The sequence below is a fragment of the Anguilla rostrata genome, chromosome 4, assembly GCF_018555375.3.
Source record: "Anguilla rostrata isolate EN2019 chromosome 4, ASM1855537v3, whole genome shotgun sequence".
In the NCBI taxonomy this organism is placed as follows: domain Eukaryota; kingdom Metazoa; phylum Chordata; class Actinopteri; order Anguilliformes; family Anguillidae; genus Anguilla; species Anguilla rostrata.
In genome coordinates, this window is record NC_057936.1 from 55,173,924 (window position 1) to 55,188,742 (window position 14,819).

A 14,819-nucleotide genomic window follows, 5' to 3' on the forward strand; every position below is an offset into this window, starting at 1 on the left:
ATGTGTGTATATATGCGTGCGTGTGTGTGAGTGCTTGTGTGTGCGCGTGTGAGAGTGTGTGTGTGTGTATACGTGTGTGTGTGAGAGAGTGTGTGTGTGTGTATATATGTGTGTGTGAGAGAGCGTGTGCACTGACCGGGTTGTTCTCCCCGGCGCTCTTGAGGCGCTCCTTCAGTTTGAGGGTGGTGTGGCGCATCCTCTCGATCTCCTCCTGCTGTTTGAGGAGGAGCTGCCTCTCCTTGCGCGCCGCCTTGTTGGCCTCCTGCAGGCGCTTGATCTCCGCCTGGTGGCCGAAGGAGGAACAGCGTGAGCGCCGCGGCTTTGTGCCCGGGGCTGGGGGGAGGGGCGGGGCTAACCGTGGCCATAGTTACCTGCTCCTGCTGCAGCCTCAGCAGCAGGCCTCGCTGCCTCTTCCGAATGGGGGGCATCTTGTCGTCCTCGCCCTTGTCCCGCAAACGCCTGCGCAGAAATCACGAAAAGTACAACTTATAATCACTCTCCCCGCCTGCTTTCTGAACTCACTGCATGAAATTTAATTAGTGCTGTGAAGCTGTGTGCAGTGGAGTGTGTGAGCTGGGTGGAGGAGGGTGGAGTAAGAGAGGAGGTAGGAGGAGGGTGGAGCATGTGAGCTGGGTGGAGGAAAGTAGAGTGTGAGAGCTGGGTGATGGAGGGTGGAGTAAGTGAGGATGGTGGAGAGTGTCAGCTGGGTGGAGGAGGGTGGAGTAAATGAGGAGGGTTGGAGGGTGGAGTAAATGAGGAGGGTTGCAGGGTGGAGCGTGTGAGGAGGGTTGGAGGGTGGAGCGTGTGAGGAGGGTTGGAGGGTGGAGCGTGTGAGGAGGATGGAGGAAAGTAGAGTGTGAGAGCTGGGCAGAGGAGGGTGGAGTAAATGAGGAGGGTTGGAGGGTGGAGTAAATGAGGAGGGTTGGAGGGTGGAGTAAATGAGGTGGGTTGGAGGGTGGAGCGTGTGAGGAGGGTGGAGGAAAGTGTGCCAGCCGGGGGTAAGGTGGCATTGCCTCTTCTGGTGCTCCAGCCAGGCCAGCTCGGCCTTGGTCTTCTCCTTGAGGGCCTTCTCGCGCAGCCGCAGCAGGGAGCTCTGGTGCTGCGCCCGCACCTCCTCCTCCTTCATGTACTGCCGCACCATGTCCATGGTGAACCTGGAGAAGCTGTGCTGCCCGCTGGAGAAGGGCATGCTGCCGTCCGGCGGCTGCAGAGAGGGGCAGAGGAGCAGCTCACACACGCGCCTCACACTACGCCACACCAGCTCAGTGGTGTTCAGCGTGCGGCTTTGGTTACTCTTCACATTCACAAAGTTCAACTAATAGAATGAACACAGAACGTAAATGCCCACAGGACCTGCATAACTGCTCTTGTTACATTGCAAAGTTTGCTTCAGAGACCAGAGGGGCAAACTGAAAATCTCTCTGCTTTTGTTTGGATGCCATGTCAAACAATTGAATTTTGAATAAGAAAAATGCTTGCAACAGTAAACCTGAGGAAAAACCTTCCCTGTTGCCTAAACCATTTCCCCATTTCTATGGGCCATTCTCAATGTCCCCACATATAATCAGGTGATAACGTCTAGCTTTACTTTTTTACCTTTACTTTCACTTTACCTGGGAGGCAGGTAGATAAAAGCTTTTTTCCTTCATCTTCAGCAGGTACACATTCAGTAAGAGTGTGAGCTTACTGAAGGGGGGGGGGGGGGGTCTAACCTTGGCAGCGTCGAGCGTGCTGGACCTCTCCCGCGTGCGCTCCTCCTCGGACTCCTCGTGGGAGCTGCCCTTGAGCGTGGAGCGCCGGTGCGACTCGGAGGGGAGCAGAGAGCGGAAGGAGCGCTCCTCGATCTCGTCCTCCGTCATCGACTCGTCGAACTTCAGCGAGTACTCCGTGGCGACCGAGGTGTTGTCTGAAAGGTGAGCGGAGAACAAAAACGTCACTTCCAGGTAAACAGGAAACATGAGTAAATGATTACAGCTTTACTTTTCACATCATTACCAGGAGGGATATGGGGCAGCAGTGTAGTGCAGTGCTTAGGGAACCGGGTTTGTAACTCGGAGCACATGGTTTTGACCCTCAGCTGGGACCCTGCTGGTGTACCCTTGAGACAGCTACTTAGCCTGAGTTGCTTCAGTAAGTGCCCAGTTGCAAAAAAAAATGTAAAACCTGGATCAGATGATGTGACCTAGCACACTCACCCTTCTCATCCGGCAGAGATTGGACGCTGCAGCTGCGCAGAGAGTCGTCCGCTGCGGTCTGGGCCTCCTCCTCCACCGAACTGCTGCTCTTGCCCTTCCTGGCCGGGACGCTGCTCTCGTGGCGCTCTGAGGACCTGGTACGGGGGCTGGTGCTGCCGCTGTGGGGGTGTGGAATGGACACATTCGATCAGGCCCAAAAAAAGGGAAGAGGAAATCACAGAAGCTGTGCCAGGGTTAGCGCATTAGCACGGGGCAGCAATGTGGATTGTTAGGGTCAGGATTCGAATTAGCGTAATGCAGGAATGATAAGGGTAAGGGTTAGGCTTTGGGTTAAGGTTAGCGCATTAGCGTGGCACAACACTGTGGGTGGTTAGGGTAAGGGTTAGCGCATTAGCGTAATGCAGGAATGTTAATGGTTAGGGTTAGGCTTCGGGTTAAGGTTAGCGCATTAGCGCTGTACTGGCTGGTACCTGTGGGCAGGTCTCTGGGAGGGGGAAGACTCTGTCGGGCTGCTGAGCGATGAGAGGGGCTCTTCTGTCCTCACTGATCCTTCACTCTTCCTGCTGGACAAAGGGAATTTTACACAAAACACCTCAGAAAACAGCTACTCGCGGGAATTACAGGCTCTTAAATTACTGCATTACATACATACAAGAATTACGTTATGATGTCTGTTACTGCTGGTCAGTATCTTAAAACTGCCTTTTGCTGAAAAGTATCCAGTGTCAGAGCTGGATACAGACAGCAGAAAGGCCCACATGCCCCGCCCAGCCTTTGCATACCTGTCAGTATCAGCGCAGGACTGCAGCTGCTTCATGAAGCTGTGGTGATGCTGCCTCTGCTGGTCAAACAGCGCAGTGACAGGAGGGGCCGGCACACTCAGCGCCCCGGCAATCTGGGACCGCGCCAGCTCCGTCATCTGAGGGAGAGACCAGCCAGCACGTCACCACGGACACTGTCAATCAAAATCTGAACTGCTCATCATCTGAGGGAGAGACCAGCCAGCACGTCACCACGGACACTGTCAATCAAAATCTGAACTGCTCATCATCTGAGGGAGAGACCAGCCAGCACGTCACCACGGACACTGTCAATCAAAATCTGAACTGCTCATCATCTGAGGAGAGACCAGCCAGCACGTCACCACGGACACTGTCAATCAAAATCTGAACTGCTCATCATCTGAGGGAGAGACCAGCCAGCACGTCACCACGGACACTGTCAATCAAAATCTGAACTGCTCATCATCTGAGGGAGAGACCAGCCAGCACGTCACCACGGACAACGTCAATCAAAATCTGAACTGCTCATCATCTGAGGGAGAGACCAGCCAGCACGTCACCACGGACACTGTCAATCAAAATCTGAACTGCTCATCATCTGAGGGAGAGACCAGCCAGCACGTCACCACGGACACTGTCAATCAAAATCTGAACTGCTCATCATCTGAGGGAGAGACCAGCCAGCACGTCACCACGGACACTGTCAATCAAAATCTGAACTGCTCATCATCTGAGGGAGAGACCAGCCAGCACGTCACCACGGACAACGTCAATCAAAATCTGAACTGCTCATCATCTGAGGGAGAGATCAGCCAGCACGTCACCACGGACATCGGGGAGGATCGTCAGCTGCTGGACTGAGCTTTCTCTAAGTTTCCCTTCAGAAGTTAAGGCAGGTGAGCAGCCAGGTACAGGTAAAATGAGGGAAAGTGGAACGGTCTCCGCAGGCCCCACCTCTTTGATGTGGCGAGCAGCGTCGGCGGTGTAGCGCACAGCCTCGGCCTGCTGGCTGATCATCCTGCTGGTGGCGTCCTGCACGCCCCCCCGGGTCTCCTGCTGGGAGTGCGCCATTTTCTCCTGCAGCTCCACGTGGGCCTGCAGGGGGCGCATGTGCACATGCACAAGCACACACAGCTCTAAGGCACAGCTCCATAACTCACAGAACCCAGAGAACCTTCCTTACTCTTTTCCCACTCACGGACTGAGATTAGCAAAGCTTCTAACAGCACAAATGGGTTACCAGTACAGTGATTAGCAGCAGGCTTTGTACGTGTGTGAGTGCAGTGAGCAGCAGGCTTTGTACCTGTGTGAGTGCAGTGAGCAGCGGCAGGCTCTGTACCTGTGTGAGTGCAGTGAGCAGTGACTCTACCTGTGTGAGTGCAGTGATCAGTGGCTCTGTACCTGTGTGAGTGCAGTGATCAGCGGCAGGCTCTGTACCTGTGTGAGTGCAGTGATCAGTGGCTCTGTACCTGTGTGAGTGCAGTGATCAGCGGCTCTGTACCTGTGTGAGTGCAGTGATCAGCGGCAGGCTCTGTACCTGTGTGAGTGCAGTGATCAGCGGCAGGCTCTGTACCTGTGTGAGTGCAGTGATCAGCGGCAGGCTCTGTACCTGTGTGAGTGCAGTGAGCAGCGGCAGGCTCTGTACCTGTGTGAGTGCAGTGATCAGTGGCTCTGTACCTGTGTGAGTGCAGTGAGCAGCGGCAGGCTCTGTACCTGTGTGAGTGCAGTGATCAGTGGCTCGTTACCTGTGTGAGTGCAGTGATCAGCGGCTCTGTACCTGTGTGAGTGCAGTGATCAGTGGCTCGTTACCTGTGTGAGTGCAGTGATCAGCTGCTCTGTACCTGTGTGAGTGCAGTGATCAGTGGCTCTGTACCTGTGTGAGTGCAGTGATCAGTGGCTCTGTACCTGTGTGAGTGCAGTGATCAGTGGCTCGTTACCTGTGTGAGTGCAGTGATCAGCGGTAGGCTCTGTACCTGTGTGAGTGCAGTGATCAGCGGCAGGCTCTGTACCTGTGTGAGTGCAGTGATCAGCGGCAGGCTCTGTACCTGTGCGGCTCTCTGGCGGGTCTCCTCCAGCTGCCGCCTGGTCTCCAGGGCCTCCTGCTCGGCCTTCTGCTTCAGCAGGAAGAGGTCGCGCTCGTGCCTCTGCTGCTGGGACTGAGGGGCAGAGCAGAGCACCCCATATTAACACACAAATATTACAGTATATCATTCAACCCTCCGCGTGACATCTTCGTAAATGATACATTTAACAAATAATAGAGCTGTATTTATGAAGTGTTTTTCATATGCCAAGCTTTAAAGGTATGAAATACAGGGCCTTCCAGCAGACCTTCCCCACCCCCTCACCTTGAGTATCTGTGCAAAAGACACACAGCCCCCCCCCCCCACCTTAAGTATCTGTGCAAAAGACACACAGCCCCCCCCCCCCCCCACCTTAAGTATCTGTGCAAAGACACACAGCCCCCTGCCCCCCACCTTGAGTATCTGTGCCAGGGACACCCAGACCCCCCCCCCCACCTTGAGTATCTGTGCGAGCGACACGCTCTCCTGCTGCGCCAGGGACACGCCCCTCAGCCGCTCCACATCAGCCAGCTGCCGCACAGACTCCTCCATGGCATCCAGATAGCTGAGCTCAGCAGCCATGCGCTGCTGCAGAGCACTGGGGGCGTAGTGCAGATCACCTGGGAGACGGGGAGGAGGAGAGGAGAGGAGAGAGAGGAGAGGAAGAGATAGAGGAGGAGAGAGAAGGGGAAGCGGAAAGAGGACAGAAGACAGGAGAGAGCAGGAGAAAGGACAGAGGGGAGGAGTCCAACTATTATTACAATTCCCTGTCTTTTATTCACTCTTATATTAAAATGAATTTTTACGACGTGCACACAAAGTTTTTCAGCATTATAACCTGTTCCTGCCAGACTGAATGTAAAGAGCTGAATTACAGACACTACTGAGTAGCGTCTCTAATAAAGACATGACATCACAGGTCAGTGTTGGCAGGCACCTGCAGGTTTGGGCTCTGAGCTCCCGGTAGCACCGGGCCTGGTGAAGGCACTGGGGCCGGTGATGAGCCTGGCTCTGGCAGAGGACGAGGAAGAGGAGGAGCTGGGAAGGGCGGAGCCAGTCCTCAGGAGCTCCGCCCCCGCTGGGGAGGCGTCGCCTGGGGAGGCCCTGTGGGACCCGGAGCCGGCTGGAGATCCGGAGGGAGAGCGAGCCGGGCTCCCCGGGGACTTCCTGCCATCCGAACCCAAACTGCAGGCAAAACAGAAACAGTAAGAGCCCTGTTTAAAGCATGGCTCTCACTCACTGTGGACCTCTTCATGATCAAACAGGGACACACCAAAAACCACTGTCCTACTACAGGACTACACTATAACAACATGAGTGACAATCAAGCACCAAAAGACAAAGGCCAGTATGTAGCCTAAGTGTAAATACACGATAAAGGAGGATCTTATTTTTTTCCAGGACAAATGGTCACAATGAATAAACAGAAAAACATAAAAGCTCCATCTGACAGCTAGCGCTACTGTCATTACCCCCAATTGTTATTGCCATTGCAAGTGTGCAGATAGACCAGCATGTAGAGACACGCCTCTCATGCCTTACTCTCGCCGCTTGGCGATGAAAGTGATGAGCGGTGGATTGGGACTACAGCGCAGCGGACGAGCACGCCACCGGGGCGCCACGCAGCCGGGAAACCTGGGACCTCGCAGCCGAAATCCAGCGGCCGCACGAAAAGCCAGCTGTGCCGCATTACAGCCACATCAAAGGCCTCATCCATATTCTGATACGCCCTCTCTTCCTCTCCATCAGCCGCTAAAACAGTACAGCCGCTAAAACAGTACATAACGCAGCGCTGAGGATTCACCACATGTAACAGAGACACCCGACAGTAACGGCATCATTCTCTCCTACATCCTCCTTCCACCGTGTAGTTTTCAGATCCAATCTTGAACCGCTGTAAGATGATCATTATCCCACTCAACAGGCACAAAGGAATCTGTCACCTGGACTTTAAGAACGTGGAAAAGAGCCTTGGATGTTACAAAGCAGCAGGAAAGGACCTGCGCTCCTCTCTGGCCAAACAAAGAGGCCAGTGTTGGGCAGCAGCACCTCTGCACCCACCAGTCTGAACACACGCCGCTCAGGGCTGACTCCACAAGCAGTTAAACTGCCAACATTTTCTGTGCCTAGCTGTCACACTTCGCTTTCACAACAACGTTTTTCTGTAAATTAATACAGGTGGGGGAGCTTATTCTCTGCGAATGCTACGGACATTGAATATATTTTTTAATATTTCATTGTGTACACTATATTCACTGTGAACAGACATTACAGCAGGGCGACATACCACAATAATGAGTGGTATGCACCCCTGCTAATTTTAGCTCATCTTCTCCCCAAACGAGCACTCAGCTGTCTGCTCTCGGTCAAAGCTTAGCTTCTCTCGAGTCTCGACAGGCACGGGCATCTTTCCATCACGTGGCCTGCCTGTTTGTATACCGTTCCAACGCCAGCCTCCTTTCTCAATGGCCACTAGAGGGACTGAAGCACTGGAACCTGCCAGTTCTGAATCCGGGTGCATCAAACCACTGTCAGAGTCCAGTGCTGCTCCGGTGGCCTGGGTGGAGGCGGAGGCAGGCGTGACGGCGCCTCACCTGAGAGGGGAGTGTCTGGAGGCCGCCCGGAGGGGGCTGTCGGCGTCCCGCCCCTGTCCCTTCACGGCGGCGTCCCTCTGGGAGTCCCTGGGGGGGTCGGAGGCCTGTGAGGAGGGGCTCTTCTGCCTCTCCACCAGCGTGAGCTCCAGGCTCTCCTCTGACATTTCGCTGGCTGTGGGGGGGGGGGAGAGACGCCAGCGTATAGCGCACATCACAGGGGGGAACTGGGACGCACGCTAGTGGCCCGATCGATACGCAGCCCGGCACGGCTCTTAATGAAGGTCGCGCACGCGGGGCCGCCTATGGATTGTACGGATTATTCCGGAAGGCGCCCGAACGCTCTGGGGGCCAGTGGCCGGTTTTGCTGGGCGGGGCCCTCACCTCTCTTCCTCACGGAGTCTAACGAGCGGGGCGAGGACGCAGGCGTGGAGCCAGAGGAAGGGTGGGAGGCCAGGTCCGCGGCCCGGACGTCGTAGGGAGACCTCCTGCTCACCGGCTCATCCAGAGGACTGTTCACAAGGCTGTAAAAACATGGTGAAAAGGAAAGCCACCTCAGACTGAAGCCATTCCCCTGCATTAACACAGCACTGAATAGACCAACAAGAACTTCACAGAAGGCCATTGCAATGGCTCGGAATGTTTAGCAAGAGCTCCACCTTGTGGGCTGCTTAAAAAAAATCAGATAACACTTCAATGGTAAATATGGTAATGTCCAGTTTCATGGTTTGAGGTTTGGACAGTTTCATAACAGGCTATTTTGGAAGACCCAGATCAGTAGATTTGGAGTAGTGACAATTCGTAATGCTTTCACCGCTGTGTGGAGAAGCAGCAGAGCAATTAAGAAACATCGTACCGGTGTGTAAAAAACCAGGCACAGTTTGCACCCCGCTGAAGATGAAACACTGTTTATTAGTCACTGCTTGTTTCATTTAGCATTTATTAAAGGGGCGTCTGATCTCACTGAGAGAGATCAACAAATGAGGGCTCCAATGCAAACACATTCTCATGTAAGTGCATTGAGAAAAGTAGTGAAAACAAAATGGGATAAAATGGGAAATCGCTCTGTAAAAAAACAGGATTTGTCCATTTGAACAGCTGAAGCAGCTGCCGTAGTTCCCTGGTAAGTCTGGAAGCAGAACACACTTCTACCTGAGTCTAGCGTGTCCTCGGCTGCCAGAGTGTCTGCTGCCAGCGTTGCTGCTGGAGGCCATGAAGTCGTCCTCGTACGCCCCCGTGTCCATGGAGACGGCCGCCGCCGCCGCCGCCTCCGCAGGGCTGGCGGACAGGGCGGAGCCCAAGGCGGGAGAGCTCCCCCTGGCTGTCTCCTCCAGTACTGCAGGGGAGAGGAGGAGCCACAGGTCCCGGCATCACAAATGGAGCAGTGTAACCAAACACTACAGGCACCACCAAGGGGCACGGTTCGAAAATTAGGAACATTTTAAGGAACATTCAGTTCAGGACAACGTCCACATCCCCATGACCCACTTATTATACAGGGCTCAACTGTTTCCTTACAAAAACAACTATCAGCAAAAGCACGCGGATAATCCTCGCCTGGCTTCAGTTACATATCGGCACTGGCATTTGTGCACATATCATTTTTCTGTTTATTATACATGGATAATGTATTCAGCCTTTTTGCTATTATCCGGAGCCAGCCAGAGGCACGCGGCTCCCCCCTCTCAGTCAAGTTCTGCTCAAGGTTTCTTCCTATTACCAGTCAGGCTGCTTCTCCTCGCCACTGCCGCCCCAAGTATGCTTGCTATGTATGTGCTATGCTTTGTGACAATGCCCTTTGCAAAATGCGCTACACAAATAAAATAAAGTGAAATAAAGTGAACTGATAAATTCCTTAGTCTTCAGTTGGACATAATGCTTAATTTGATGAAATTAGACTAATCGAGCGTTTGGCGCACATAAATGTCAGCGTTCAGCTGCTGCGTGTGAAAGGGGGGTCATGGTGGGCTGTGCAGTCTCACACACACCTTTGCTGTAGCCGCTCAGGTTCTTGGTGAAGATGTTGATGACGCTGTGAGGGCTCCCCTTGGCCAGCTCCTCCCACGGGCTCCGCCCACTCTCCAGCGCCTGGGAGACGCAGCCGAAGGCCGGGTACAGCTCCGCCTCCTTCTGGAAGCGGGAGACGTGGCGGAGCGGGTGGCGGTCCTCCGCGCAGAACTCCTGGGCCCTGAGGAGCGCTGCGGGTTTGGGGACGCCCCGGGCGGGGCCCGGGGGGCTCCCGTCCCCCTCCGACAGGCTGCCCTCGCTCAGCAGGGGCCCCTCGCTGATGGAGTCCCCGCTGGAGAGGCGGGGGCTGGCCCTCCTCCCCGGCCCCCGGGCCCCCTGCTCCTCCGGCGGGCTGCGGGAGGCGCGGGGGGGAGACGCGGAGGGGGCCGGCGGGCAGCCCCTCAGGCCCCTGAAGCTGTGCAGGTTCCCCACGCCGGGCAGGACCCCGTCGTAGGCCGTCTGGCCCCCGCCCAGCAGCCTCTGGATCCTCAGGGACAGGTCGTCGGGCTCCGCGGGCTCCTGGGTGGGGGGGCTGGCCGGTTTGGCCCAGCGGGCGTCGCTGGCGGGCGGGGCGGGGGATGCGGTCGGCGCGTCGCTGGCGCAGTCGTAGTTGACCCCGGCGCTGGCCAGCTTGCGCGCCTCGTTCTCGATGCGGGTGGACAGGGACGCCGCGGTGGCTTTCAGCGCCTCCATGCGGCTCATCCTGCTCGGCCCTCCCGCCGGCGCCGCCCCGCCGGGCCCCAGGCCCTCCCACTTCAGCCCGGAGACCCCGGACTCCATGCCCAGGAGGTGGGTGAAGAGGTGGCCAGCAGGTGGCGCCAGAGATCCGGCCGCTCTCGCTCCGGGGCTCAGCCGGTCCGGCTGCATCCAGGCCGGCCTCCCTGGACCCAGCTCGTTCCTTTCAGAGCAAGGAAGACATGCCTGTTAGGAGCGGGTTTTGCTCTCACACACACACACACACACACACGCACGCACACACACACGCACACACGCACACACGCACGCACACACACACGCACACACGCACACACGCACACACACACACACACGCACACACACGCACACACACAAACACACACGCACACACGCACACACACACGCACACACACACGCACGCACATAAACCCTAACTGTGCAACAACCCATTTCATTTCAAGCAGATTCGCCAACTTCCTTGTTTAGCTCAAAACAAAACAGGAAAAAATATAAAAGTAGCTAGTTTCTGGTTTAGCTGGACTTAGGACACTATAGGCTCAAAACAGTACCGGATTATATATTACTTGAAAAACACTGAAAATGAACCTGCAGAACTGGGGAGCAATAATACAGAAGCTAAAAAGCCCAGTCCAGTAATCAGCAGAGTAACAGAGGAGATAGAATTCCCTTGGCAGGCTGAGAAAAAACATACAGCTTCATAGGTTTACCTCTCAGAATAGGACATAGGGGCCTGCTGCTTCCACTGCCAACCATGGGATGTTTTCCTTGAAAAACATTTTTAAATAGCACAACTGCTGTATTCTGCACGCACTTCACTATGCCCTTGTCCTGACTGAGCAGCCATGGAAACCGGGAGCAGCAACAAACACAAGCCTCACTGGACCTGCGGATATGCTGCCTCCTTCAGCAGGACCACGTGCTCATGTTCTACTGCACCTGATGACTAGCCAGCACAAATGTTCATGAAAACCAGGTTTTAGGATGAATGATTATGCATATTATCATCAGGTAAGTGGTTATATTTTCAAACTGACAAACTGTCTTTTCTCTCATTGGCAATAATTTCAGAATGCTTCTTCATACAATGAAACCACACTGAACTGAACTGAAACACTTTTAGAACATTTTTAAAAAAGAAACTGAGGGGGCGGCGTGGTTGTGGCGCCAGCTGCAGGCGGGGAGACGGGGAGCGGTTCAGCTGGCTGTCAGTCGAAGCTGTGGGCAGGTACGCGATTAGTGCTAACCTTGATGCGTGCTGCTTTAAGTGAGACCGGGAGACCACAGATGCACACGGTCAAGTGCTGGAGCCACAACACCAACAACGACAACGACAACGACTACGACTGCAACAGCAGTGACAGCGACAGCACTGCGGCTCGCTGAACCTTCATGAACCTGTGCATCGTACCGGTCTGTGCGGCTCTGCGGGCGTGTTACAGAAACAACCGTATATGACTGGGGCGCAGTACCTGACGCACCCCTGTCACTGGAAGTCATTTTCGGTTTCACTTTCACTGTACAGAGGCTGCACAGAAAAGCAGATGCCTGTGAATGACAGTCTCCCAGCAACAAGAAGCCTGACTTCGACGATGATTCATAATCTTCCGTTTGCCTTCTACGGAACTTGAGTGCTCCACCACTTCAAAAAAAAAAAAAAGCCCCACTCTTACACAAGTTTAACATTCATTTTCACTTTGCGTACCATGTGAATTTGCACAGCCTGTCCCGCTCTTTAAAAGCATTACACAGCCCCTGGAAACTGTACATATTGCATAATGCCCACCGAATGCCAAACTGATGTTGGCCAACACCGTGCGTCAGCCGGGCCTCTGGGTAAACGCACGGACGGCTGTGTGTTTTTCACACACCCCGCTGCTCTGTGGGGGGGGGGGGGGGGGGTTGGAGCAGACTCCGCAGTCGGGCTGGCTGTGGCGAGTGTGTGAGCCGTGGGGAGGGGAGGGGGGTGGTGACTCTGACCTGGTGAGCAGGGGCGCCTGGGGCTCGGACAGAGACAGGTCGCTGCTGGAGGAGGCGCTCTGGGGCCGGTCCAGCCTCTTGTTCTCCTTGTCCGACTCTCCGGAAGGCTGGTACAGGGGCTTGGGCTGCAGGACAGGGGGGGAACTCTGTCAGCACCTCTCACACAGGCCACCTCAGAGACAGTGCTAATCCAATAATCTGCCCGCCGCTGCGGCCTTTCAAAAGGGCGACGGGATTAGCTACACTTAGAACTGGGCTCTACTGCGCTCCTCAAACCATGGTGAAGATACTGTCCTCCTGCAGTCAGACGCCCATTTAAAATCAACAGCAAGAAGGTTGTATGCTTTAAGGCTTCCATACTTTTGCATGACAAAGTAGAAAGTACGTGCAACTACGTATTTAAGCTCACAGGAAACACAGCATATTAACTGAACTGTATCCTATGAACAGAGCTACACTGTGGCAGTAAACTGCTGTACTGAATCAGGGATTGAGTGTGAGATGAGCTGGCTTAGAGACTCAGTGAAGCCGCCATCTCTCTTCAGTGCCCGTGGCTTCCCCCCTCTCACCTGCAGGCTCTCCGCAGAGGGCGGGCCCAGTGGAAGCTCCTCCCCTAGCCTCGCCTGCTCCAGCAGCAGCTTGGTGTAGGTCTCCTGGAGACGCCTCTGCGCCGGGCCCTCATTGGCCGCCGGCAGCCTGGCCACGCCTTCCCGCTGCTTCCTGTAGAGCTCCTGCAGGCGGCGGTTCTTGCGCTCCGCCTCCTCCCTCTGGGTGCGGCGCTCCTCCTGCTGCTTCCTCTTGCGCTCCTCCTGTTGCCGGGCGATGTACTGGCGCACGGACTCGGCGTCGTAGTGCCGCCTCTTGGGCGGGGCCTCCGGGGCCTCCTGCTTGGGCTTGGCGGGGCTGGCGCTGCGGGACAGGCGGGACGGGGCGCCCCCCGCGGCGGGCCGTGTCCTCCTCCTGGCCTTGGCGTCCCGCTGCGGGGCCCCCTCGGGCCCCTGGCCCTCGCCCCCGCCCCCGCCCTCCAGCTTCAGCTCGTCCAGCATGCCCCGGATGTCGGCCGACAGCAGGTCTGTGTTGAGGGTCAGCCCCTCCCCCTCCCCTTCCCCTTCCCCGGTCGCCGTGGATACCGGCGCGGGCTGCGCGGCCCTGGCCTGCTCCTCGGACTGGGCGTGGCTCCGGGGCCTCTCCGCGCTGCTCGCGCTCGACCGGGGGCCCGACCCAGGCCGGGGGTCAGAGTGCGCTCGAGGAGCTGAAACACAGCAGGTTTGGGTTAGGATCAGGTTTGGGTTAGGATCAGGTTCGGGTTAGGATCAGGTTCGGGTTAGGATCAGGTTTGGGTTAGGATCAGGTCTGGGTTAGGATCAGGTTTGGGTTAGGATCAGGTCTGGGTTAGGATCAGGTTTGGGTTAGGATCAGGTTTGGGTTAGGATCAGGTATGGGTTAGGATCAGGTTTGGGTTAGGATCAGGTTTGGGTTAGGATCAGGTTTGGGTTAGGATCAGGTTTGGGTTAGGATCAGGTTTGGGTTAGGATCAGGTTTGGGTTAGGATCAGGTTCGGGTTAGGATCAGGTTTGGGTTAGGATCAGGTTTGGGTTAGGATCAGGTTTGGGTTAGGATCAGGTTTGGGTTAGGATCAGGTCTGGGTTAGGATCAGGTTTGGGTTAGGATCAGGTCTGGGTTAGGATCAGGTTTGGGTTAGGATCAGGTTTGGGTTAGGATCAGGTATGGGTTAGGATCAGGTATGGGTTAGGATCAGGTTTGGGTTAGGATCAGGTCTGGGTTAGGATCAGGTCTGGGTTAGGATCTAGAGGGACAGACGCTCAGCTCTACAGCGCTCACATCATGCGGGTCAATCACAGAAGCCACTACAAACATTACAGGCCACCATTAAGCACAGGCAACTCACACCTTCCCAAAACATGCAAACAACATGCTTTCCAACAGGAAACGCCCATTATTTCAGCAAGAAATGGAAGGAACCAGAGTGAAATGGCACCCAGCACAACTCAGCAGCACAATATTAAACCTTTAATCAGAAAACAGAAATCTTATAACCTAGTTCGTCTATCACAGTTAACTGCAAGGCTGCAAACTGCCCTCAGTGACTGCTGAAGTGGCAAATATTATTTCACAAATATAGTACGATTGAACAGCAAGCAAAATGACCATCATCAACTGATCTCTTGCAATCAAATTTAGAAAGTTAATGTTTCTTTGTGCACACCTTACGTATATGTAGTGTATTGCCTCATCTACCCAAACTGCAAAAAGCATTTCCATTTGCAATTCTAATTTACAAACTATATAAATGGTTTCACCCGGAAAAGCAGTTGAAACCATTATTATGGTCATATATAACCATTATAGCAGTTTGTCTTTCCAACGAACCCATCAACTGCACTCAAGACATCTTAGACCAAGAAACAAAGCCTTTCAGCAAACCTTTAAACTTATTTTAAAAAATAAGATTCTATTGACATCATC

General features: G+C 54.7%; 1 protein-coding gene across 4 annotated transcripts in view; it reads right to left on the reverse strand.

Annotated features, from left to right (window-relative positions):
* The window catches only part of cep350 (centrosomal protein 350), a 40,476-nt gene that overhangs the window by 13,034 nt on the left and 12,623 nt on the right, over positions 1-14,819 (reverse strand). For 3 of the 4 annotated variants that reach the window (XM_064333287.1, XM_064333284.1, XM_064333286.1), the window contains 17 exons: positions 12,902-13,584; positions 12,333-12,457; positions 9,620-10,536; positions 8,784-8,967; positions 8,016-8,155; positions 7,635-7,806; positions 5,978-6,225; positions 5,497-5,660; positions 5,023-5,133; positions 3,932-4,072; positions 2,978-3,114; positions 2,666-2,758; positions 2,196-2,353; positions 1,713-1,906; positions 1,014-1,204; positions 372-459; positions 137-283 (listed from right to left, as the gene is read on the reverse strand). In XM_064333287.1, the coding sequence (XP_064189357.1) occupies positions 137-283; positions 372-459; positions 1,014-1,204; positions 1,713-1,906; positions 2,196-2,353; positions 2,666-2,758; positions 2,978-3,114; positions 3,932-4,072; positions 5,023-5,133; positions 5,497-5,660; positions 5,978-6,225; positions 7,635-7,806; positions 8,016-8,155; positions 8,784-8,967; positions 9,620-10,536; positions 12,333-12,457; positions 12,902-13,584 (3,893 nt within the window). The remainder of the gene's footprint in view (positions 1-136; positions 284-371; positions 460-1,013; positions 1,205-1,712; positions 1,907-2,195; positions 2,354-2,665; positions 2,759-2,977; positions 3,115-3,931; positions 4,073-5,022; positions 5,134-5,496; positions 5,661-5,977; positions 6,226-7,634; positions 7,807-8,015; positions 8,156-8,783; positions 8,968-9,619; positions 10,537-12,332; positions 12,458-12,901; positions 13,585-14,819) is intronic. The other variant, XM_064333285.1, reaches the window with a different exon arrangement.